Consider the following 27,939-nt stretch of genomic DNA (forward strand, 5'->3'; position numbering starts at 1 on the left):
TTTGCTCAGTGGGAACGGGGCCAAATGCTGAAAAGATCAGTGTGTTACTTACATCATTCTGTTCAGCCATTCTAATATGTGAGATAATAGTATTTTTGCCACACCCCTCCTCCGCCCTCCAGCCACTGATTGACAGCTGACTGCCTATAATCAGCATGGATAGATTACTGCCAATCAGCAGCTGGTGGGCGGAGTTTTATGCTTCTCATGAATATCCAGGACTACTGAGCTCATGCACATAATGGAGAGGACTACTTATTGTCCATGTTATTCAGCAGGAGATCTCTGGATCAGTTGCACAGAACAATGTAAGTGATACATCATTCTGTTCAGCTTCTCTGTCACTAGTTTATACTACTATGAGATAGGACAGCAGAAACCTACTGCAGAGTCTCTTTAATCTTGGTCACTAAGAGTCAACGGAAGCAAAATTTGACTAGTTCATTGTTTTGGTCACATAACGTACAGTACATTATTACACTGGAATGGGAGAATTGTCCCTTTAATATACTGAGGAAAGGTTGTTCTCAGGTCTAAGCTGCCATACACATATAACAGATCTCTCCTCTATATACATGTACCGCTCAACTCTATATGAGGAGAGAGGAGAAAGCTGCTGTCTGCTTATGTCCCCAAGAACAAAAGGGTCTGACTGTAGAAATACAACATGTCCAACCATAGGGGGTCTCCAATGTTTTACATATTTAAGAAAATAGCCAATAGTCAATAGCCTGACCCCTTCACTTCCCAGGAGATCGGTCTGGCAGTAGATGTTTGCCCCTCACTATCTGCATGTTTATGGGGAGATGATGGGAGACCACTGCTGGCTGGACACGGCCATGGTAAGGGTACGGGCAGCTTTAGGCCGTGCTCACAGGGTGTGTTTTCTGATCATTTACCATTGTTTTCAATAGGAATAATAAGTGCTGTAGTTCACAGTGGGAACCTAAATTTGGAAAATGTGTTGGGAAGCTTGAAAGCAGATTGGACCCAATAAATGAGGACTGCCCCATGGCAATAAAGAGCGAAATACAAGACTGAGTCTCCAATCTCTGCCCCGTATTCCGGCATATTCTTCATTTAAAAAAATGCACCATGTGAACGTCCCCCGAGCGTTACTGCAAATAACATCAGGACCACAATATGGCACAAAGCAGCAGCTGATAAAATGGAATCGTCCTGGATCTAAAGTATAAATTAAAAGTAAAAGTTTCCTCCACTCAAAGACAATATAGATGAATCTATGTCCCACCTCTTAGGGGTTAGGGAAGGTTAAGGACACAATCTGAAAAGGCAGCAAATTATATGGCATCTATATCATCTGGAGGCAGACGGCATAAAAGCAATAGTTAGAGGTGCGGTAGGTTAAAAAAAAAAGTTAAAACAAACAGGAAAGTAATGAGCAATTGGTCGTCAGGTTGTGCTCCCTACTAAGGCACTAAAATAGAATGGTTCCACCCAAGAGCCTGTATGTGGCTGCTGTCTGGGGTCAGAGGTCACGGCTGACATTGACCCTGAACATTATATTATGTGTCATCCTAGAAAATCCAGAACACGTCACACATACATCTGTCTGTACATCAACAACCAGGTTCACAGTCACTGTACAGCGGAAGGGACGAGGTGTAAAGCCATGGATATACCTTCCTACAATAATGTTTGATCCCTTTGGGATACCATAGTGTTATCTCCTATGGGTACAGACTGATTTCTCTAAGCAGTGATCGCTGACGTCATCTCCTCAATGGTGGAGGAGATCTCTCTATCCTGTAGGAACAGAAAAAAATTGGGAAAATGCTATTTGAATAAAAATGATGACACATAAACCCCCCCATAACATACATGGGAAACATCCTACACACCCAGAATATGTGTTACACGACCAGCTGTCCCATCTAAGAGAGACTAGACAAGACTTCATACTTACTTCCCGCGTGCGCTCAGGAAGTTCTGCCGCCAGTTTCAGCCAGTGCGCAGCATCACTATTGTTCCCCAGGTCCCTGTAACACTGAACATACAGAGTCGTGTCACATGACTGCAGGCTGATCTTATGCTATAGTAAAGGGGTGAACAGTTCTCTAGCTAGGGCTGGGTGATTATTTGAATTAATTTGATTAATTTGCCCTTAAAACGGTATTTCGGTGAAAAAGTCAAATCAACTGGTGCAGCCCCCCTTGTGCAGCCCCCAAATACTTACCCTTTCCCACAAGTCCCATTCCTGGAGCCGGTCCCAGGACGAAGATATCAGCGCCTGAAGCTGTGCGCGAGCGCTGCTGAGACGAGTCCGACGCCCATAGAGAATGACGGCTCCATTCATTCTCTATGGGCGTCGGACTGATCTCAGCGGCTCGCGCACACGGCTTCGGGCGCTGATATCTTTATCCCGGGACCGGCTCCAGGAACGGAAAGGGTAAGTATCTGGGGGCTGCATCGGGAGGTTGGGCGGGCTCTGTGCTAACTATGATAACTATGACCTATAAGATAACTTATAGGCTATAAAAATAAATGTATTTGTGGACGTGTAAGAATTAGCACTTACTTTTGCAATGTAAACCCTCAGAGTCTTGGAGAATCCTGGTGACAGCTCTTCAGCCTTAATAGATATAAAAAAAATACAATGGATGATATAACACCACAACAAGCAACGGATGACAAAGCCACAACAGCAGATACCACCGTCTGACACTCACCTTCAGGAGGTTCTGTAAGGCTTCCTCCACAGTGGCGCTTGGTGGCGTGTCATAAAGAGCAGAAGCGGTTTTCCTCTCCAGCCAGCCCAGGTTGGAGACCTGTACAATTAATGGGATATTACCATCAGGTAGTCTGGGAGAGGGAAGGACATGGGAGTGGAACACTGTATAGGGCTATATAGTAAAATGAGAGACTACAGCAGAATGTTATTTCCTGTACAGGTTCCTGGGCGGTTATCACAACCAGCGTCCTCAGCGGGTGTCCAGGATCTACACAACTATCTCAGGGGAGGTGGGATGGGGGCCTCCGGGCAAATGTTTGGCGAAGTAACTAGATATTTTCTCAATGTGTATATTCAACGCCAGGAGGACCTCCCATCTGCTGTGCCCCCTGCAGAGTGGTGGTACTACAGACAGCCACCTAATGCAAGAAGATGGAGGCTGTCAGCAGTACCACCACTCTGGAGGAGGAATCTGAGGCTCACTATAGAGCTGAACTGGTCAGGCTTGGGGAAGCTTTGACTATCCAGATATGTACAGTTATATTACCACAGCTACGGCTCTGTAGTGACCCTTCCTATCCTCATCCTGAGCCCCCTGCAGATTGGTGGTACTGCAGACAGCCTGATGTAATAAAGTGTGTGATGGGTGGCTGTCAGCAGTACCAGCACTCTGCAGGGGGCTCAGGAAGAGGATAGGAAGGGTCACTACAGAGCCAGCAGCTGTCATGAGGGATAAACTACAGCAAGAGCGCCCTCACTGTGGCTTCCCTCTCCCGAAACAAAGGGGTCAGCCATGATTTTCCGTTGTATCCAAGCCCATATCTGGACAGTCAAAGCTTCCCAAGGCCAGGTAAGTTCAGCTCTATAGTGAGCCTTAGGGTCCTATTACATGGCCCGGTGGGGGCCCGATAATAACAGTAAACGAGCACCGATCTGCTAGATTGGCGCTCGTTTACAGGGCCTATTACATGGCCCGATAATTTTTTAACAAGGGTTGCATGGACATCGTTACCGATGTCCTTGCAGCCCTTGCTAAACTGGTATACATTACCTATCCTGGGTCCAGGGCTCCTAAAGCTCCTACGCGCTGCAGCTTCAGAGCAGCCTGTCTCAGCTGACAGGCCGCTCAGCCAATCACCGCGGCGTTCCCGCCCTGTGATTGGCTGAGCGGCCTGTCAGCTAAGACAGGCCGCTCTGGAGCTGCAGCGTGCGGGACCCGGGGAGAAGAAGAGCAGGAGGAGCCCTGGACCATGGATATGTAATGCAATTTCTTTTGCAAATCATTAGCCGCCGGTGGTGGCCGACAATTATAGGCCAGAACCTATATCAACGATCAGCCGATTACAACGATATTCGGCTGATCTTTGTGTTTATTATAAGGAACGATAATCGGCCGGATAGGGCCAATTCGGCAGATTATGGTTCCGTGTAATAGCATCCTTAGATTCCTCCTCCAGAGTGGTGGTACTGCTGACAGCCCCTATCTTATTGCATTAGGTGGCTGTCTGCAGTACCACCACTCAGGAGGCCGCACAGGAAGAGAGTCCCAACAGCTGTGTCAGAAAAAGAACAGTGACATCTACTACCTAGTAGACACAGTGCTGCCAGTCCATCACCCACAGCTTTATATCGTTCTGTTTAATGGAGAGATGATTTTATAGGACCCTCCATAGTTCTCCATTATTGTAATTTTATACCAGAGGCCCAAAGAGCACGATTTCGGGGAGGGAGGCCTACGGACATATTTAGCATATATGTCAGGAGTTTTATGCTAAACGCAGGGCCCAGGTCTCGGTTATATAGAAAGGTTGTGAGAACCGAGCGGATTTACCCCAGAGAAAAGCAAGATCTCTCCATATACATGTCACCAGGCTCTATGTGAACATCTGCGAGCAGTCACAGCGTGTAGACCCGGCAGAAAACATGAGGTCAGTCCGCAACTCAAAACAGGCAAGTGTTGTTTTACATCCCAGAGGAGCTCACAATCTAATTTCCTTATCACGGACACACACATTAGGGCTGATAAACCCATCAGTGCTGTACGTCCGTGGGGGAAGCGGAGAGAACGGCCAAACTCCATGCAGATGTCGCCCCTGGTGGGGTCTGAACTCAGAAAATAGTGGTGGGTTTTCTTGTTTGCTACGATTATATATATATATATATATATATATATATATATATATATATATATATATATATATATATAATACATGTATAATAGTCATGTATTATCTATTATATCATCTATGGCCATACTATGCTTTTGGCTGCCTGCACTCCCTTCTTTGTCTCCTGAGAGGAACATGTCCGCCATCAGTCTAGCGTGTATGGGGCTGTCTAGAACCACCAAAGATGATATCGGTGGTGACAGGGCTCGGGTAAGACGGAAAATCATGGCTGACCCCTTTGTTTCGGGAGAGAGAAGCCACAGTGAGGGAGCTCTAGCTGTAGTTTACCCCCCCACTCTCCATATAGAACACAGGAACGCTCAGGCCATGCCGGATAATACTGTGCATGGGGCGGCAGGTGGGAGATGTAACTCGACAAGACAATCATTCGGCCATCAGTTATTGAAAAAGTGTATGGGGGCTTTAGTCACATATACTTCATAGCACCAGGACACACGACCTTATACCTCCTCATAGCACCAGGACACACTATCTCACACCTCCTCATAGCACCAGGACACACCATCTCACACCTCCTCATAGCACCAGGACACACCATCTCATACCTCCTCATAGCACCAGGACACACTATCTCACACCTCCTCATAGCACCAGGACACACTATCTCACACCTCCTCATAGCACCAGGACACACCATCTCATACCACCAGGACACACCATCTCACACCTCCTCATAGCACCAGGACACACCATCTCATACCTCCTCATAGCACCAGGACACACCATCTCATACCTCCTCATAGCACCAGGACACACCATCTCACACCTCCTCATAGCACCAGGACACACCATCTCATACCTCCTCATAGCACCAACACATACCACCTCATACCACCACCACACACTGCCTCATACCTCCTCATAGCACCAGCATATACCACCTCATACCTCCTCATAGCACCAACACATACCACCTCATACCACCACCACACACCACCTCATACCTCCTCATAGCACCACCACACACCACCTCATACCTCCTCATAGCACCAGCATATACCACCTCATAGCACCAGGACACACGACCTTATACCTCCTCATAGCACCAGGACACACCATCTCATACCTCCTCATAGCACCAGCACACACCACCTCATAGCACCAGCACACACCACCTCATACCTCCTCATAGCACCAGCACACACCACCTCATACCTCCTCATAGCACCAGCATATACCACCTCATACCACCTCATAGCACCAGCACACACCACCTCATAGCACCAGCACATACCACCTCATAGCACCAGCATATACCACCTCATAGCACGAGCATATACCACCTCATAGCACCAGCACACACCACCTCATACCACCTCATAAGCACCAGCACACACCACCTCATAGCACCAGCACATACCACCTCATAGCACCAGCATATACCACCTCATAGCACGAGCATATACCACCTCATAGCACCAGCACACACCACCTCATACCTCCTCATAGCACCAGCACACACCACCTCATACCTCCTCATAGCACCAGCACACACCACCTCATACCTCCTCATAGCACCAGCACATACCACCTCACAGCACCAGCACACACCACCTCATACCTCCTCATAGCACCAGCACATACCACCTCATAGCACCAGCACACACCACCTCATAGCACCAGCACACACCACCTCATAGCACCAGCACACACCACCTCATACCTCCTCATAGCACCAGCATACACCACCTCATACCTCCTCATAGCACCAACACACACCACCTCATACCACCACCACACACCACCTCATAGCACCACCACACACCACCTCATACCTCCTCATAGCACCAGCATACACCACCTCATACCTCCTCATAGCACCAACACACACCACCTCATACCTCCTCATAGCACCAACACACACCACCTCATACCTCCTCATAGCACCAGCACACACCACCTCATACCTCCTCATAGCACCAGCACACACCACCTCATACCTCCTCATAGCACCAGCATATACCACCTCATAGCACCAGCACATACCACCTCATAGCACCAGCACACACCACCTCATACCTCCTCATAGCACCAGCATATACCACCTCATACCTCCTCATAGCACCAGCATATACCACCTCATAGCACCAGCACATACCACCTCATAGCACCAGCACACACCACCTCATACCTCCTCATAGCACCAGCATATACCACCTCATACCTCCTCATAGCACCAGCACATACCACCTCATACCTCCTCATAGCACCAACACATACCACCTCATACCACCACCACACACCACCTCATACCTCCTCATAGCACCACCACACACCACCTCATACCTCCTCATAGCACCAGCATATACCACCTCATAGCACCAGGACACACGACCTTATACCTCCTCATAGCACCAGGACACACCATCTCATACCTCCTCATAGCACCAACACATACCACCTCATAGCACCAGCACACACCACCTCATAGCACCAGCACACACCACCTCATACCTCCTCATAGCACCAGCACACACCACCTCATACCTCCTCATAGCACCAGCATATACCACCTCATACCACCTCATAGCACCAGCACACACCACCTCATAGCACCAGCACATACCACCTCATAGCACCAGCATATACCACCTCATAGCACGAGCATATACCACCTCATAGCACCAGCACACACCACCTCATACCACCTCATAAGCACCAGCACACACCACCTCATAGCACCAGCACATACCACCTCATAGCACCAGCATATACCACCTCATAGCACGAGCATATACCACCTCATAGCACCAGCACACACCACCTCATACCTCCTCATAGCACCAGCACACACCACCTCATACCTCCTCATAGCACCAGCACACACCACCTCATACCTCCTCATAGCACCAGCACATACCACCTCACAGCACCAGCACACACCACCTCATACCTCCTCATAGCACCAGCATATACCACCTCATAGCACCAGCACATACCACCTCATAGCACCAGCACACACCACCTCATAGCACCAGCACACACCACCTCATACCTCCTCATAGCACCAGCATACACCACCTCATACCTCCTCATAGCACCAACACACACCACCTCATACCACCACCACACACCACCTCATAGCACCACCACACACCACCTCATACCTCCTCATAGCACCAGCATACACCACCTCATACCTCCTCATAGCACCAACACACACCACCTCATACCTCCTCATAGCACCAACACACACCACCTCATACCTCCTCATAGCACCAGCACACACCACCTCATACCTCCTCATAGCACCAGCACACACCACCTCATACCTCCTCATAGCACCAGCATATACCACCTCATAGCACCAGCACATACCACCTCATAGCACCAGCACACACCACCTCATACCTCCTCATAGCACCAGCATATACCACCTCATACCTCCTCATAGCACCAGCATATACCACCTCATAGCACCAGCACATACCACCTCATAGCACCAGCACACACCACCTCATACCTCCTCATAGCACCAGCATATACCACCTCATACCTCCTCATAGCACCAGCACATACCACCTCATACCTCCTCATAGCACCAACACATACCACCTCATACCACCACCACACACCACCTCATAGCACCACCACACACCACCTCATACCTCCTCATAGCACCAGCATACACCACCTCATACCTCCTCATAGCACCAACACACACCACCTCATACCTCCTCATAGCACCAGCATACACCACCTCATACCTCCTCATAGCACCAACACACACCACCTCATAGCACCACCACACACACCACCTCATACCTCCTCATAGCACCAGCACATACCACCTCATACCTCCTCATAGCACCAACACACACCACCTCATACCTCCTCATAGCACCAGCACACACACCCTCATAGGACCAGCACATACCTCATAGCACCAGCACATACCTCATAGCACCAGCACATACCTCATAGCACCAGTACATACCTCATAGCACCAGCACATACCTCATAGCACCAGCACATACCTCATAGCACCAGTACATACCTCATAGCACCAGCACATACCTCATAGCACCAGCGGCCTAGTAAGTAGTAACATTGGGGATCAGTCGGCTGTAGTAGAATCGCCTTCTCAATATGTTCCTACAAATAGAAAGTTATGAACATGTTTGTGAAAGAAGACTAGTAAAGAGGACTGGGGACTGTGACGCGGTGGTGAGGTGGGTGAGTATGCTGGCTCCCTCTTTATTTTGCCTACACCCAGGATAGCTTTTGGGAATACTTTTTTCCCCCCACAACCCCTTTAAGAAAAGAACCTCAATAATACAGAGTCAGTCTTATGTATTCTCTGTCAAAGAGAGAAAAAGCAATAAGAAGGCTTACCCTGAATATATATCCAGTCTGAATGCGCTTCTGAATGCCTTCATGCTCCGATAAGTGTCCACAAAGGATGGCAAACCTGCAGAACAACGACAGAGCGATCCATATAGAGAGAAAAGACTGGAGTGCCCCATCATAGTGCCCACAGTATAACAGAGAGATGAGTGCCCCGTGGGGTCCCACCAAGGGTGTTGCTAGTAGTTAAATCCTTTGCAAAAGCCTGTACTTTTTGTATGTAAGTGGTGATGTAGTAGTGTTAACGTTTCGCCACAAGATGTCGCTGTTGTAAGTATATGTACTTAGTTATTGCACGGCTGTAGTATTGAAAGGGTTATTGTTTGTGTGTCACATGGATCTGTAGACCAATGAGAGTACTTTCTTCTTCTATCCTATCATTTCTCTCCTTTCTTCTTCTATATGCACTCTTCACCCATTCACAGCACACCTTACAGGGGCTGTAGATAGGAAGTCACATGGGTAGAGGAAGTGTAGGGTCTTTTGTCGCTAGACTCTGTAGAGGAAGGACACAAGCCAGAACGCTCTCCACAACGGTCCAGTCGGGCCCTGGCCCTCTGCCAGGTCCCCAGTCTCAGTGTCACATGCAGCTTACCTATTCTTCTCAAGTAACTCCACTCAACACTTTGCAGTGTTAAACCCTTCACTAGGGAGGACAAGTCAGAGCAAAAGGCAAGGAACTGATCTGGATAGAGCAAAGTTGGTAAAAGCCTATGAACTGTATCTCGCAGCGTGGATGTAAGCGGGGAACCCTCAGCATCCCAGGCAACAAGGGCTGGGGCTTGTGTCACCCACTAGGACAGGTCCGCCAACACTGGAGGGGCAACTGGTGGTGCAAAGACCAAAGAGTCAAAACACTTGCACAAGTATTCTCTCTCTCACTCGTATTCTTCTATTTCTACCTCCCACCCCAGCAGAGCACAGTACTGCTTGGCTTGAGACTCTCACGGCATCCTCCTCTCTACTGTCCTGATTCTTCTATATAGCTCTCAGCACGCAACCCAGTCGGCATGACTGTACTACTCTCCATACTCTCACTACAGAACTGGATCCTAAACTATCTAGTGTCTTATCAAGTGTAAAGTATTCTATCAATGCAAAGCTGTATTATCTGCTGCATACAAGTATTTTTGGAGTAAACCAGATTTTATTTATGGTAAACAGACTCTGTGATTCCTCTTCAAGCACCAACACAGTACATTCACACTCCTTGGGCCACCTCTCCTTTCTGTGGGTGGCAGTACCGACAGTCCGGGTGGGTCATCATTCCACTCCGGACCACCGTGACAACAGCCCAAGGGACCCCGCAACAACCCTGCTGGTCACTGTCCACAGAAGAACAAGGTGTAACCGGCCTTTTAAAATAAAAGCAGGTGTGCCACCATATCTGTGTGCCCAACCGGCACTGGAGTCACGACATAACATCACTGGGCCAGGCTATATCTCAGCCAACCACCATAGAACTGGCGTCATACTTCATCATCTAGCGAGTGCCCCATCATAGTGCCCACAGTATAACAGAGAGATGAGTGCCCCATCAGTGCCCACAGTATAACAGAGAGATGAGTGCCCCATCATAGTGCCCACAGTATAACAGAGAGATGAGTGCCCCATCATAGTGCCCACAGTATAACAGAGAGATGAGTGCCCCATCATAGTGCCCACAGTATAACAGAGAGATGAGTGCCCCATCATAGTGCCCACAGTATAACAGAGAGATGAGTGCACCATGATAGTGCCCACAGTATAACAGAGAGATGAGTGCCTCATCATAGTGCCCACAGTATAACAGAGAGATGAGTGCCCCATCATAGTGCCCACACAGACACCATACATAAGCCACATGTCTGTAGGCATAATGTTATACATTATACATCAGCTATTACAGGAGTAATGATGCAGCCCATAGACTGTCTGCAAAGACACCCCACAAGTCTGAAAGAAATAACTTGTGCGACACTCACCATTACAAACAAGAGGAGGGAGATTGTGTATAGTAAAAGGGTTATCCAGGCTTAGAAAAACATGGCGGCTTTCTTCCAGAAGCAGAGTCACTCCTGTCCTCAGTTTGGGTCTGGTATTGGGGTACTGCTGCTCAGTCCTATTAAAACGAATAGACCTAAAATTGTAATACCACACATAACCTGAGGACAGAGGTGGCGCTGTTTTTAGCTTTTAGCTTTAATAAGCTGGGATGTTCGTTTCTCACCTGATCGGATCTTAACATGGCAGGGTTGGCCCATCTAAAAAAGTCTTCAAGGAGAGTCTATGGACAATGTCGGCGGGGATAACAAGAGGGCGGCCTGGGGACATGTAACAGGCCCTATAGGAAGGGCAGCTCTGCAGCATACTATCCTTGCATACATATAAACCAAACAGACCAGTCACACAGATGTACCCAGTCTCCTCACACAAGGTGATCACAAAAATTCTGATCATGCAATGTTTTCCTGCCGTGCATGATCTATCAATATGATGCTGGGAGCGGGGAAACTGTTTGAATCTCCGTTGCTGTGTCATTACAGTGCTAGGGAGATTCAAACAGTTTCCCTGCTCCCGGCATCATATTTATACATTATGCCAGGCAGGAAACATTCTATTACAGGGCGTCCGCGTAATTTACGGGATGGGGGAATAAGCCCTAATGCTGCATCCAACTTCTGCAGCCGCAGGTAGTCGAACGCTGAGCATACAGGTTCAGAGAATGTTGCTGAACCCCAACAGTTTTCCAGGTTCACCCATCGCTGATCAGTATTACATGATTCTGCAAAAATTTTTTTCATTTTCTATATTTTGCACCAAAATCCATAAGAATTAGTGGAAATTTCCTGCTGCCGAGTTTTCCGCTAGTCCTGTCCTTGAGAATATGCCAGATCAGCAAATCCGTGTTATTCCGTACAGTCTATAGACGGGGAATGCGGGACAGGCGGAGGGAGAAATGACACAAGACACTCCACTCAATAAAGATGAATCACACACTCTGGTTGTACTAACATTTTTTGCTTTTTGGCAGCGCAGTAAAACCTGCAATTCCCCGACCCCGGATCCCGGCAGACGGCGGCCCCTACACATATCCAGAAAGATAAGACGGACATTTCCCACGGAGCTCAGGCAGCTGAACAAATACTGACATAGTGGGGAGAGAAGAACTGCAGATACATAAAATACCATATCCATTCCCATCTCTGCGGGGGCCGTACATAAACTGTAAGTACAGGCAGGACCATGGGGAGTAACTGCAGGGGGTGGGAAATAAGAGCTGCCTCCATATACAGTGAAAGACCGGCTATATCCAGACTGGGGGCGGCCATATGCAGACTGGGGGCGGCCATATGCAGACTGGGGGCGGCCATGTCCAAATTAGGGGATGGCCATATCCAGAGCTGCCGGCGGCCATATTTAGACTGGGGACGGCCATATACAGACTGGGGGCGGCCATATCCAGAGCTGCCGGTGGCGGCTATAAGCAGAGCTGACGGCGGCCATACCATATCCAGAGCTGCCGTCAGCCATATGCAGACTAGGGGATGGCCATGTCCAGAGCTGCCGGCGGCCATCTGCAGACTGGGGGCAGCCATATCCAGAGCTGCCAGTGGCCATATCCAGACTGGGGGCGGCCATATCCAGAGCTGCCGGCGGCGGCTATAAGCAGAGCTGACGGCGGCCATATCCAGACTGGGGGCGGCCATATCCAGAGCTGCCGGCGGCGGCTATAAGCAGAGCTGCCGGCGGCCAGATCCAGACAGGGGGCGGCCACATCCAGAGCTGCCACTATACGGATCACCATAAATCTAATACGCTCTTTCTTTGACGACAAATGGAGAAGAGCACAACTCGAGCAGGTTTAGTACCGCCTGATCCCGGAAGCCTCGGCGTTTGATTACCGGTGACAGAAGAAGTTGGATGCAACCCTAGGAAGTCCTGGAAGACATGGATTCAGCCTATGGCCACAGCCATGTTTTCTGGTCAGTCCTTGAGCTGCATCCAACTTCGCCAGCCATTGATAATCAAATGGCAAGGCTGTCGGGATCAGGCGGACTTGAAGGGAATCTGTTGCTATGTTTATAATACTTTAAATGAGAGCAGCATAAACTAGTGACACTGACATCATTCTGTTCTCCTAATATGCAGGAGAATCGGATTCTTGCCACACCCCTCCCCCCGCCCTCCAGCTGCTGACAGTTGACAGTTGGCTGCCTATACACAGCATGGATAACTGCCAATCAGCAGCTTGTGGGAGGAGTTTTCTGCTTCTCATGAATATCCAGGAATACTGAGCTCATGCACATAATGGAGAGAACTACTAATATTGCACTAGTGTACTAAAGACTGTAGTTATTTTCACCAACTTCATCTGTGAGTGGACTGTCAGGAGAATGAGACTTTACACTTATGTTGGCCGTCAGACTCCACTGACAGATGATGTAAGAGACAGGGGACAGGTGTAGATAGATAGAAAAGCAATGCCTGACCTCTTTGTTCTCAGCTAAATAAGCTGCAGCCAGAGCTGTCTGGCTGTGGCTTACCCCTCCCCTTTTGAGCTGACAGCTATTGAAGATGTATGACCATATGATCGCTCAGACTAGCCGATGCTAAATGGATGCTGGCTTAGAGAGTCCATGGTCCATAACCCTAATATGGGGGGGTGGAGCGGCAGGGCACTGGCCGTATCTGTCCGTGTCTTACACTCACCACCACACACATCATCTGCTCCTATTTACTGTAATACTCTGAAGCAGAAGGCAGCGTATCCCCTGTAATCCACCACAGCGGACGACACACACCAACATGTTGTTTACCAGTGGCGGTAATATTCCTGTACAGGGTTGGACGACCCCGGGGCCGCATCGTCGCTGGAACGTTGTACATGATGAAATAAGCAAACGCTCAAATTACACAACTACAAGACACTCTGTAAGAAAAAGTCTGCTCTAGGGCGGTATTATATTTCACTATTCACATCATTTAGCAAGAAGGAAAAATCTGTCTACAGCGACAACATCGGAGGCAGAATACTGCAGAATACACATATATGGCGGTATATAGAGGGAGTATACTGCAGAATACACATATATGGTGGTATATAGTGAGAGAATACTGCAGAATACACATATATGGTGGTATATAGAGGGAGTATACTGCAGAATACACATATATGGCGGTATATAGTGAGAGAATACTGCAGACTACACACATATGGCGGCATATAGTGAGAGAATACTGCAGACTACACACATATGGCGGTATATAGAGGGAGTATACAGCAGACTACACAAATATGGCGGTATATAGTGAGAGAATACTGCAGACTACACATATATGGCGGTATATAGAGGGAGTATACGGCAGACTACACAAATATGGCGGTATATAGAGGGAGAATACTGCAGACTACACACATATGGCGGTATATAGAGGGAGTATACGGCAGACTACACACATATGGCGGTATATAGAGGGAGAATACTCCAAACTACACACATATGGCGGTATATAGTGGGAGAATACTGCAGACTACACACATATGGCGGTATATAGAGGGAGTATACGGCAGACTACACAAATATGGCGGTATATAGAGGGAGAATACTGCAGACTACACACATATGGCGGTATATAGAGGGAGTATACGGCAGACTACACACATATGGCGGTATATAGAGCGAGTATACTGCAGACTACACACATATGGCGGTATAGAGAGAATACTGCAGACTACACACATATGGCGGTATATAGAGGGAGTATACGGCAGACTACACACATATGGCGGTATATAGAGCGAGTATACTGCAGACTACACACATATGGCGGTATAGAGAGAATACTGCAGACTACACACATATGGCGGTATATAGAGGGAGTATACTGCAGACTACACACATATGGTGGTATAGAAAGAATACTGCAAGACATACACTGTTTTCTATACACTACACAGACCCTGGGCCAGGAATCTGCTTATGTAAATGGGGCCTTAGTCTGACCCCCCAGGAAAGCCTCTTGCTTGGAGATAGGAAGTTATTTAACCAGCAACCTGAAACAACATTTACTCTGCTGAATCTCTGCACGCAGCTCCTGGGGGGGTCTAGTGTGGGGGCCGACATGTAACCATAAACCATCCCGCAGCACTTACTACCATCAATCTATCAGCCGGGCTGGGACTGAGGCCGTTCTCTGTTCCTCCTGTAGTGACTGCACATGGCCGAGGAGCAGAGCATACACCATAAGGGTCTCCCTGCACATATCCACACAGGACCGACGCCGAACAGCACCAGCCGAGCTCTACAGGACCGTACACCACCACTGAGGGGCAGGAAAGGGCTCACAGGGGATAGACAACAATGGCGGCCTCTCCAACATCAGGCTGGGGGATGATAGAGAACAATGGCGGCCTCTCCAACATCAGGCTGGGGGATGATAGAGAACAATGGCGGCCTCTCCAACATCAGGCTGGGGGAGAACAATGGCGGCCTCTCCAACATCAGGCTGGGGGATGATAGAGAACAATGGCGGACTCTCCAACAATAGGCTGGGGGATGATAGAGAACAATGGCGGCCTCTCTAACAATAGGCTGGGGGATGATAGAGAACAATGGCGGCCTCTCCAACATCAGGCTGGGGGATGATAGAGAACAATGGCGGCCTCTCCAACAATAGGCTGGGGGATGATAGAGAACAATGGCTGCCTCTCCAACAATAGGCTGGGGGATGATAGAGAACAATGGCGGCCTCTCCAACAATAGGCTGGGGGATGATAGAGAACAATGGCGGCCTCACCAACAATAGGCTGGGGAGAACAATGGCGGCCTCTCCAACATCAGGCTGGGGGATGATAGTGAACAATGGCGGCCTCTCCAACAATAGGCTGGGGGATGATAGAGAACAATGGCGGCCTCACCAACAATAGGCTGGGGAGAACAATGGCGGCCTCTCCAACATCAGGCTGGGGGATGATAGAGAACAATGGCGGCCTCTCCAACATCAGGCTGGGGGATGATAGAGAACAATGGCGGCCTCTCCAACAATAGGCTGGGGGATGATAGAGAACAATGGCGGCCTCTCCAACATCAGGCTGGGGGAGAACAATGGCGGCCTCTCCAACATCAGGCTGGGGGATGATAGAGAACAATGGCGGACTCTCCAACAATAGGCTGGGGGATGATAGAGAACAATGGCGGCCTCTCTAACAATAGGCTGGGGGATGATAGAGAACAATGGCGGCCTCTCCAACATCAGGCTGGGGGATGATAGAGAACAATGGCGGCCTCTCCAACAATAGGCTGGGGGATGATAGAGAACAATGGCTGCCTCTCCAACAATAGGCTGGGGGATGATAGAGAACAATGGCGGCCTCTCCAACAATAGGCTGGGGGATGATAGAGAACAATGGCGGCCTCACCAACAATAGGCTGGGGAGAACAATGGCGGCCTCTCCAATATCAGGCTAGGGGGATGATAGAGAACAATGGCGGACTCTCCAACAATAGGCTGGGGGATGATAGAGAACAATGGCGGCCTCTCCAACAATAGGCTGGGGGATGATAGAGAACAATGGCGGCCTCACCAACAATAGGCTGGGGAGAACAATGGCGGCCTCTCCAATATCAGGCTAGGGGGATGATAGAGAACAATGGCGGCCTCTCCAACAATAGGCTGGGGCATGATAAGAGAACAATGGCGGCCTCTCTAACAATAGGCTGGGGGATGATCGATAACAATTTTTCTTTCAAATCAACTGGTATCAGGAAGTTATATAGATTTGTAATTTACTTCTATTTAGAAATCTCAAGTCTTCCAGTACTCATCAGCGGCTGTATGTCCTGCAGGAATTGGTGTATTCTTTCCAATCTGACACAGTGCTCTCTGCTGCCACCTCTGTCCATGTCAGGGACTGTCCAGAGCAGTAGAGGTTTTCTATTGGGATTTGCTGCTGCTCTGGACAGTTCCTGACATGGACAGAGGTGGCAGCAGAGAGCCCTGTGTCAGACTGGAGAGAATACACCACTTCCTGCAGGACATACAGCAGCTGATATGTACTGAAAGACTGGAGATTTTTAAATGGAAGTCAATTTTATTCTATATAAACTTTCTAAAAGCAGTTGATTTGAAAGAAAGATTTTAACTGGAGTACCCTTTTGAGATTATGGAAGATTCATGATTTTCTCGCTATACAAATAAAGGCTTTTTAATTATTATTATGTAGCCCAACTAGTAGTCAGCCCCCCTGTAGTAAGCAACCCCTGTAGGTTACCCCCTTTTATAGTCAATCCCCCCCCCAGTACTAATACTCGTACTCACCTGGCTCCAGCACAATTCCCCTGTCTCCCCTCCAAGCACTGAGTGCTCTGTCACTGCACTGTATGTAACTATAAGCACTCCTTAGGTGCCCTTATAGTTATATGCATAGACAAAGCACCCAGCGAGGTAGGGGGTGCATGTCAGCATGTGTCTGCCTCCCCTTGTAGTGTCCTGGTCTTTTAACTCTTTCAGTGCTGCAGAACGTAAGTGAAACACAGGACTTTTCCGCCTCACTGGCTTCCTGCACTGACAAACCTCCAACCCACCCGCAGTCCCGCTACTTGCAGGCAGTCTCAGAATGAAGGTCGGAGGTTATCAGTGCAGGAACTGAAAGGTTCAAAGACCAGAGCACAGGACACTTGTGCCTTATCAGCTCCTGCACTGACGACCTCCGACCTCCCTGTGCTCTGGTCTTTAACCCTTGCAGTGCTGCAGAATGTAAGTGATGCAGAGCTCAATTACTGTGTAACACGCTGCAGCACACATAGGGTTAAACAGCAGTCACAACATTCATGTGTTATGTGCTGAAGAAGTCCCACAATATGCATGACACCTATATAATACATATTCCTTGTACAAGACCTGGCTGCATGACACCTATATAATACATGACACCTATATCATACACCTTCCTTGTACAAGTTCTGGCGGGTTATTTTTACTCTTACAGACAGATTCGGTAGTTCTCCTGACCGCACTGCTCCTCTCTTGTATACGAGTCCACAAAACATGAGAGTCCTAATGCAAGACAGATGTCGGCTCCCAACTTGTGCAAACCCGCCGGAGCTTCTTCCGATCACTGCCAAATGTGTATAAGGCGGAGCAGGGCGCATGTACATTGCAGCTTATAACAATCCTAGGGATAAGTGGAAAAGCATGGCGATGGCGGGGAGTATCATACACAACACATCACCAGGAGTGCTCCGCCAGTACTAGAGCGCATCAGCCCAGGCGAGCATGCTGTCTGTTTGTGATAATGCACTGGAGACAGCCAATGTGACAGGGCATACAGCTCTAGCATCATGGGAGGTCAGTCCTGGTATATCACACCATATATATGACATCCATATCATATAGTACATACATGATATATGATGTATGCTGCCTCTCCTCCCCTGATGATGATGCTGTGTGCTCTATCTATGAGTGCTGCCCCTCCTCCCCTGATGATGATGTGTGTGCTCTATGAGTGCTGCCCCTCCTCCTCCCCTGATGATGCTGCTGCTGCTGTGCGCTCTATGAGTGCTACCCCTCCTCCTCCGCACTACACATACCATTTGTGACACTCCGCACTCTGACCTTCTTTTTCAAGCGCAACTTCGACTTCTTCTTTCCCTAAGAAAAACAAAAATTTGGTTAATAACATCCACAACCTGAAATCTCCTGCCGCCTACTAACCCCATCCTGGTCATCACCCAGTGTACGGTATCCACTACTGCCGGCACCCAGTGTACGGTATCCACTACTGCCGGCACCCAGTGTACGGTATCCACTACTGCCGGCACCCAGTGTACGGTATCCACTACTGCCGGCACCCAGTGTACGGTATCCACTACTGCCGGCACCCAGTGTACGGTATCCACTACTGCCGGCACCCAGTGTACGGTATCCACTACTGCCGGCACCCAGTGTACGGTATCCACTACTGCCGGCACCCAGTGTACGGTATCCACTACTGCCGGCACCCAGTGTACGGTATCCACTACTGCCGGCACCCAGTGTACGGTATCCACTACTGCCGGCACCCAGTGTACGGTATCCACTACTGCCGGCACCCAGTGTACGGTATACACTACTGCCGGCACCCAGTGTACGGTATACACTACTGCCGGCACCCAGTGTACGGTATACACTACTGCCGGCACCCAGTGTACGGTATACACTACTGCCGGCACCCAGTGTACGGTATACACTACTGCCGGCACCCAGTGTACGGTATACACTACTGCCGGCACCCAGTGTACGGTAACCGGCACCCAGTGTATGGTATCCACTACTGCAGGCACCCAGTGTGCGGTATACATTACTGCCAGTATCCAGTGTATCCATATTAAGCCTATAAACACTAAGAAAATCTGTCCATTTCCACAACCCACCCTCCAGGGCGTAGGACTTCTTCTGTGCGAGGTCTTCAGTAATGTCACACATATCGCTGTAGGACCGCGCTAGTCTCCACAGAAAGTCTTGCCGGTTGCCGTACTAATAAAAAAAAAAAGATATTTTTCATGATTACATAATGGTAATAAACACGTGGGAATCGGGTTTTTGGGAACTGCACTATATAAGGAAAGTACTGTGAAAACCTATGGTGTCGCATCACATTTCCATCAAAGAGAATGGGACTGGATTGTAATACCGCCCCCAAATATAATACCACCCCAAACATGATATACCACCTCCAAATATGCTGACCCATCATCACCCTGCGGTCACAAGCTTTGGTTCTCCGGGCATGATGGGAGTTGTAGTTCTGCAGCAGCTGGAGGGCGGAGGTTCCCTCCCCCTGGGTTACAGGATTCCCACATTACTATAATGGAGAAGACGTTACCAGTAAGCGGTTAGTACACAGCAGCTGGAAGCCTTCCCTCTTCTGCTCGCCGTCCCCATCGTGCAGCTGATCCGACCTCTGAAGCAGGAGCGATAACCCTTCATCTATGGGGTCGGCCGCCAACATTGTCGCTTCGTCATCCGTCACCACGTCCGAGTCCCTCCGCATGGTCCTCACCGTCTCACAGCTTACTTCATCCTCCTCTTCCTCACTGGCTCTGCTGCTCTCCCGGTCATAATCCGATTCGGCATTGGCAGTAGTGTATCTATAAAAGCAATAAACAGAAATATAATTTCAGAACCCAGCACACTTTTCCAGTGCTGTAATATCCCTCCACCATCACGCCTCCTCTCACTATCACTATTTAAAAGGGGTTGTTCACCCCCCAAATATTTTTCAAATCGACTGGTGCCAGGAATTAATAATTTAATTCTATTAAAAATATCTTGAGTCTTCCAGTACTTATCAACTGCTGTATATCCTGCAGGAAGTGGTGTATTCTCTCCAGTGTGACACGGTGCTCTCTGCTGCCACCTCTGTCCATGTCAGGAACTGTTCAGAGCAGCAGCAAATCCCCAAAGAGAACCTCTCCTGCTCTGGACAGTTCCTGACATGGACAGAGATGGCAGCAGAGAGCACTGTGTCAGACTGGAAAGAATACACCACTTCCTGCAAGACATACAGCAGCTGATAAGTACTGGAAGACTCAAGATTTTTTAATAGAAGTAAATTACAAATCTCTGGCACCAGTTGATTTGAAAGAAAAAAAATGAGTGAATAACTTCTTTAGGGAGAATCAGGAGGCCCCCATACATGTCAGATAGTCATCCATCCTCGCTGAAATTGGTGGGTTTTGCTGTCTTTATCTAACATGTTGGTTTAGGTTGTGTTTGCACTGTAGTATTTTAGCTACAGATATCAGACAGGGCGTGTACGTGGCAGTACCATCCGTTCTGACCATCTATCCCCTGTCCGGTAACAATAGCGGGCCAGGGACAGCCGGCTTGGCCCGTACTTTGCTGAGCAGCAGGATTTCTTACATTTCGCTCACGTCAGGATTTGGAGGCTGCGTACCGCCTGAGCTCTGGGGTTTTGGTTTTGCTAAAAAGTTGAAAAATGAAACCGTCAAGAAGGACCCGGAGGATGATCCTGTAACTCAGGGGGGAGAGGAGACCTCCCTGCCATCTCCTCGGCCAAGGAAAACATTCCGGCCGGTCGCCTCCGCAGCTGGGAGATTCACTTACAGTCTTGTCTCCACGACGAGAATATATTCTGCGCTTCTCAAACCTTTTATATATTTTTATAGGCAAAGCCGCACAACAAAGCAGTCCTCCTGCCAGGCTGTAATCTCTAGATGGTTGGCGGTATCCCCAGAGACGCTACACTGCATGGCTAAAGAGGACATGGCGCCACACTACTGAGGAGCCGGGGGAGGCGAGTGCCGCCTTACTACTGAGGAGCCGGGGGAAGGTGAGTGGCCCCTTACTACTGAGGAGCCGGGGGAAGGTGAGTGCCGCCTTACTACTGAGGAGCCGGGGGAGGTGAGTTCCGCCTTACTACTGAGGAGCCGGGGGAGGTGAGTGCCGCCTTACTACTGAGGAGCCGGGGGAGGTGAGTGCCGCCTTACTACTGAGGAGCCGGGGGAGGTGAGTGCCGCCTTACTACTGAGGAGCCGGGGGAGGAGAGTGCCGCCTTACTACTGAGGAGCAGGGGGAGGCGAGTGCCGCCTTACTACTGAGGAGCAGGGGGAGGCGAGTGCCGCCTTACTACTGAGGAGCAGGGGGAGGTCAGTGGTGCCTTACTACTGAGGAGCAGGGGGAGGTCAGTGGTGCCTTACTACTGAGGAGCAGGGGGAGGCGAGTGCCGCCTTACTACTGAGGAGCAGGGGGAGGCGAGTGCCGCCTTACTACTGAGGAGCAGGGGGAGGCGAGTGCCGCCTTACTACTGAGGAGCAGGGGGAGGCGAGTGCCGCCTTACTACTGAGGAGCAGGGGGAGGCGAGTGCCGCCTTACTACTGAGGAGCAGGGGGAGGCGAGTGCCGCCTTACTACTGAGGAGCAGGGGGAGGCGAGTGCCGCCTTACTACTGAGGAGCAGGGGGAGGTCAGTGCCGCCTTACTACTGAGGAGCAGGGGGAGGCGAGTGCCGCCTTACTACTGAGGAGCAGGGGGAGGCGAGTGCCGCCTTACTACTGAGGAGCAGGGGGAGGTCAGTGCCGCCTTACTACTGAGGAGCAGGGGGAGGTCAGTGGTGCCTTACTACTGCGGAGCAGGGGGAGGTCAGTGGTGCCTTACTACTGAGGAGCAGGGGGAGGTCAGAGGTGCCTTACTACTGAGGAGCAGGGGGAGGTCAGTGGTGCCTTACTACTGCGGAGCAGGGGGAGGTCAGTGGTGCCTTACTACTGAGGAGCAGGGGGAGGTCAGAGGTGCCTTACTACTGAGGAGCAGGGGGAGGTCAGTGGTGCCTTACTACTGAGGAGTAGGGGGAGGTGAGCGCCACCCACCTTACTAGTGAGGAGATGGGGGAGGTCAGCCCCAACCTACTACTGAGAAGTCGGGGGAGGCCAGTAGTGCCCCCTCAGGAATATTTTCCCCCGAGTTGTGATGTCCCGGGTGATAGACTGACCGATCAGCTAATCAGTGACTGGAGCGGCGTCCCATCGCAGTCAATGACTGGCTGAGTGGCAAGTCTATCAGCTGGGTAATGACATGTCAGCGCCAGAGATCTCAGAGCCTGACTGGGGTCCCAAGGCTGGTCCTGCCACTCACCGCCACCATGGGGAGAGGTAAGTTCGTACTTGAAATTCCCCCCTGCCGGATTTGTAAAAATGCCTTCTTAAAAATGCCTTCTCCTTTAAACGTGCTCAATATAAGACATTGACCTTGGTTTGTGAGTTGTTCGGTTAGTGACAGGTTACACGAGTCATTACGAGTCTGGAACCTGAACAATCCTGAGTATGAAGGGGCCGCGGAGCTGATCCGGCTTCACTTCATGTCACTATTGTGCTTATATTTTCCCGTCACCTTATGATATTAATGGATGATGGATTGAAGAACTGATGAAACGTTGGGCTCAGAAAACGTCATAACCATTTTATTGCAGAACTCACCCTCCCTCACTTCCGTTATCTTTTAGTAATAACTCTCCCTCGCTTCCATTGTCTTGTAGCACTCACCCTCCCTCACTTCCGTTATCTTTTAGTAATAACTCTCCCTCATTTCGATTATCTTGTAGCACTCACCCTCCCTAGCTTCCATTATCTTGTAGCACTCACCCTCCCTAGCTTCCATTATCTTGTAGCACTCACCCTCCCTAGCTTCCATTATCTTGTAGCACTCACCCTCCCTCACTTCCATTATCTTGTAGCACTCACCCTCCCTCACTTCCATTATCTTGTAGCACTCACCCTCCCTAGCTTCCATTATCTTGTAGCACTCACCCTCCCTCGCTTCTATTGTCTTGTAGCACTCACCCTCCCTCACTTCCATTATCTTGTAGCACTCACCCTCCCTAGCTTCCATTATCTTGTAGCACTCACCCTCCCTCTCTTCCATTATCTGGTAGCACTCACCCTCCCTCGCTTCTATTGTCTTGTAGCACTCACCCTCCCTCGCTTCTATTGTCTTGTAGCACTCCCCCTCGCTCGCTTCCATTGTCTTGTAGCACTCCCCCTCCCTCACTTCCATCATCTTTTAGCACTCAACCTTACTTCCATTGTCTTGTAGCACTCACCCTCCCTCACTTCCATCATCTTGTAGCACTCACCCTTACTTCCATTGTCTTGTAGCACTCACCCTCCCTCACTTCCATCATCTTGTAGCACTCACCCTTACTTCCATTGTCTTGTAGCACTCACCCGCCCTCACTTTCCACATCAGTCTGAGCGGCTCCCCCAGAACTTGCAGTGAAGTAAATGGAGCTGGAGCCTGTGGAGTCCGTCCTCTCTCTGGGGGGCAGGTAGCGTCGCCGTCGTACGGCCCTTTGATTCTCCTCTAAATGTGACCTGAAAAAAAATAACATTTCATTTGTTTGGCGTCACAGACTGTGCTCTGCCAAGGAGTCAGCTCTCCCAGTATCAAAGCGCTTATAACTTTACATCACATAGTTTCCCTATCACTGGATACCTGATGGGGACCCCCCACCACAAAGACTAGCGCAGGGGTTCTATCCTCCCCACTGAAGTAGAACATGGGCACCCCCACCACAGGGCTGTAACATTGTAGCTTCTTTATAATGCTGGGAGGGTTATTCTGAGGTCAAGTTGCTAATGAACTCACTGTGATTATCCCTAACAGCATTACAAAGAAGCTACAATGTTGCAGATAAGGCCTGCCAGTGACTTATTTACATCAGCTGTCTCAGAAGGGAGGGGGGAGAAGGAGAGGAAGACAGAGAGAAAAGCTCACACACAGATTTTTGTGTCTTCAGCAGAAAGCAGCAGCTGAGAACTGGGGGAGAGAGAATGAATAGATAATAACAAGTATGGAAGTAATTGTTAGTCTCACCATGGGCAGCAAAATATCAAAAGTTATGTTTGAGCATTAGGGGTGCAGCAGTGACAGCAGAGGAGAAGGGTTAAACCTATTGAAATCCCTCAGTGAACCTTCACCCACCGTACTTCCCCCACCACGTCTTCGGCCAGGCCGTGCAGGATGTTGCGCAGAGACTCGATCTCCTGGCGCAGCTCGGTGATGCTGCCGAGGACGTAGTCCAGACGGTTCAGTAACTCCAGCTGTTCACTACGGGAGGCGGCTACAAGATCTGTGCTGGCCGACACAGCTGAAAGAAGAGGCAACAATGTATTGACTGAACATCTAAAGCGTTATCCAGGCCTAGAAAAACATGGCCGCTTTCCTCCATAAACAGCCCCTCTCCTGCACTTAGTTTGGGTGTGGGGGTTTAGCAGCTCAGTTCCAGTAAAGTGAATGGAGCTTAAAGTGTCAGTGTCGTTTACAATTTTTTTGCCAACAATCAATAGTCCAGGCGATTTTAAGAAACTTTGTAATTGGGTTTATTAGCGGAAACATGCATTTTTATCATGAAAAAGCAGTTTGAAGCTCTCCCCCCTGTCTTCATGGTTCTCTGTGGAGAGGGGAGGGGTGGACAGGGATGGGGCACCGAAACAAGACAACAAAGAGTTAATTTGCAGCTACATCCCCGAGCTATCTTCTCTTATCTGACCTCTGAATACCGGCTTTCATACAGCTCCCGCTGTGTAATCCTTTGTTCCCTGCTCTCTGCTGGTGACTAATCTCCCTCCTCCCCCCTCCCCTCTCCATAGGTTACACAGGGCTCGACGGATGTAAAAGAGGCAAAATTTCCTGATAATGAGCAGTGAATGAGAGGGGGGGGGGGCCTGGGGAAAGTCTTTTTGAATGCAGATAATGGCATATTTGCCTGATAAACTCAATTACAAAGTTTCCTAAAATCGTCTGGACTATTGATTTCTGCAAAAAAAAACAAACAAACAAAAAAAAACCACAACAGTGACAGTTAAATGTAATACCACACACAACCTGAGGACAGGGGGGGTGCTGGTTTGGCAAGAGGGCAGCAGTGTTTTTTCTAATCCTGGATAAGTCCTTTAGTACAGAGTTCCCCAGCCTCTCAAGCTATTGAAAACTACAACTCCCAGTGTTCCCTGACACCTTAAAGGGGTAGTGCGGCGGTAAACAATTATTCACGAATAACATACATTACAAAGTTATACAACTTTGTAATGTATGTTATGTCTGTGAATGGCCCCCTTCCCCGTGTCCCACCACCCCCACCCGTGTACCCGGAAGTGTGGTGCGCTATACATACCTGTCACGTGCCGACACCAGTCTCCGATCTTCAGTCTGCGATGTCGTCTTCGGACGGCCGGGCCGAATCCCTTTGAGCGTCCTGAGTGCCGGCCGCCCTCTTCAGCGTCATCAGATGCTCAGCCGCGATTGGCTGAGCACAGTTATGACGATGCGCGGCAGAGGGCGGCCAGCACTCAGGACGGACGGAGGGATTCGGCTGAAGACGACATCGCTGACTGAAGATCGGAGACGAGTCGGCACGTGACAGGTATGTATAGCGCACCACACTTCCGGGTACACGGGTGGGGGTGGTGGGACACAAGGAAGGGGGCCATTCACAGACATAACATACATTAAAAAGTTGTATAGCTTTGTAATGTGTGTTATTCTGTGAATAATTGTTTACCGCCGCACTACCCCTTTAAGGCATGCTAGGCGCTGTCGGAAAACACTTAAATGGGTTGTTCACCGACAAAAAAAATTTTTCTTTCAAATCAACTGGTGTCAGAAAGTTCCCGAGATTTGTAATTTACTTCTATTAAAAAATCTCCAGTCTTCCAGTACTTATCAGCTGCTGTATGTCCTGCAGTAAGTGGTGTATTCTCTCCAGTCTGACACAGTGCTCTCTACTGCCACCTCTGTCCATGTCAGGAACTGCCCAGAGCAGGAGAGGTTTTCTATGGGGATTTGCTGCTGCTGTCAGACTGGGGAGAATACACCACTTCCTGCAGGACACACAGCAGCTGATAAGTACTGGAAGACTGAAGATATTTTTAATAGAAGTAAATTACAAATCTCTGGCACCAGTTCATTTGAAATATATATATTTTTTTCCGCCGGAGTACCTCTTTAATATAATAGGCAGCTGTTGCAAAACTACAATTTCCATCATGCCCGGACGGCCCAAGCTTTGGCTTAGGCCATGCAGGCATGATGGGAGTTGTAGTTCTGTAACCGCTGGAGGGCCTGGGATTGACACCTGTGATATAGAACCTGACAAACCTTGTGAATAGCTGGCCGTTATGGGATGACCCCGCTCCCCGCTCCGGTGTACACCATAGCCATTCAGCTTTGTCTCCTTGGTATTACGCTTCCGCTGCCGGTGAACCACGTACACTGCCACCCCAGCCGCCACTCCAGCTGCCAGGCCGAAGCCCACCTGATAGGACAGCAAGTACTTAGACATGGCTCCCACCTGCAAAAGAAAGAAGCTGCAGTTATACAATGTATGTCTATGGGGCCGGCTAGTGGCATGGGCTTATGCTGTGACAACAGCCTTAGAGCGCCCCCTGCAGGTGACACGTGGGATGGGGCAGGAGACACAATGCTCCCCCACCTGAGCTCTCCAGGGGGGGGCGACTACAACTCCTATTATAATCCATGATGGGAGCAGTTAGAGCCAGGCACACAACACAGCAGCACTGAGCAGCCATGATATATATGTTATACACAGGGAGGCGCGCCCCCTAGAGCCCGGCTGCCTCACTGCAGCACTCACGCCTCATTCAAATCACTCTATATCCCGCTATACTGCTTATTTACCGGGAAGAAGCCGGCGTCACGTCACTGCCGTACAGCAAAACCAGCGTGTGAGGGAAGAAGCCGGCGTCACATCACTGCCGTACAGCGACGGTCCCTGCAGCCTGGAGGAGATGTGATGATGACGTAAGCGGTCACATGGGTGGGCGGGGCCCTGACAGCTTTGTGCTGATAGTGAGGGAGCAGGCGGTCAGGTGCAGACTAGATAACATAGAGGCGGCTGTGTGCATCAGGCGGTCTATAGAGCAGAGCTGTGTGTATGTGCCATGTGTATGTAGCAGAGCTGTGTGTATGTGCCATGTGTATGTAGCAAAGCTATGTGTATATAGCAGAGCTGTGTGTGTACCATGTGTATATAGCAGAGCTGTGTGGATGTGCCATGTGTATGTAGCAAAGCTGTGTGTATGTGCCATGTGTATATAGCAGAGCTGTGTGTGTGTGCCATGTGTATGTAGCAAAGCTATGTGTATATAGCAGAGCTGTGTGTGTGTACCATGTGTATGTGGCAGAGCTGTGTGTGTGTACCATGTGTATATAGC

At 49.5% G+C, this 27,939-nt stretch overlaps 1 protein-coding gene across 2 annotated transcripts; it reads right to left on the reverse strand.

Moving 5' to 3' along the window:
• On the reverse strand, positions 1-27,505 carry RMDN3 (regulator of microtubule dynamics 3). Of its 2 annotated transcripts, XM_069949329.1 has the most exons (13): positions 27,404-27,505; positions 26,864-27,056; positions 24,689-24,854; positions 23,932-24,078; positions 20,078-20,342; positions 19,626-19,728; positions 18,804-18,864; positions 9,217-9,292; positions 8,899-8,976; positions 2,691-2,789; positions 2,540-2,593; positions 1,928-2,008; positions 1-1,767 (listed from the first exon to the last, which is right to left on the reverse strand). In XM_069949329.1, exons 2-13 carry the CDS (start codon positions 27,045-27,047, stop codon positions 1,714-1,716), a joined length of 1,368 nt encoding a protein of 455 aa, XP_069805430.1. In that variant the 5' UTR covers positions 27,048-27,056; positions 27,404-27,505; the 3' UTR covers positions 1-1,713. The 2 variants fall into 2 exon arrangements, with proteins under 2 accessions (XP_069805430.1, XP_069805431.1); XM_069949330.1 differs by lacking the exons at positions 1-1,767; positions 1,928-2,008; positions 2,540-2,593 and adding an exon at positions 11,193-11,329 and having other exon boundaries at positions 2,709-2,789.
• Positions 27,506-27,939: the final 434 nt, after the last annotated feature.

The sequence above is a fragment of the Dendropsophus ebraccatus genome, chromosome 13, assembly GCF_027789765.1.
Source record: "Dendropsophus ebraccatus isolate aDenEbr1 chromosome 13, aDenEbr1.pat, whole genome shotgun sequence".
NCBI lineage: Eukaryota > Metazoa > Chordata > Amphibia > Anura > Hylidae > Dendropsophus > Dendropsophus ebraccatus.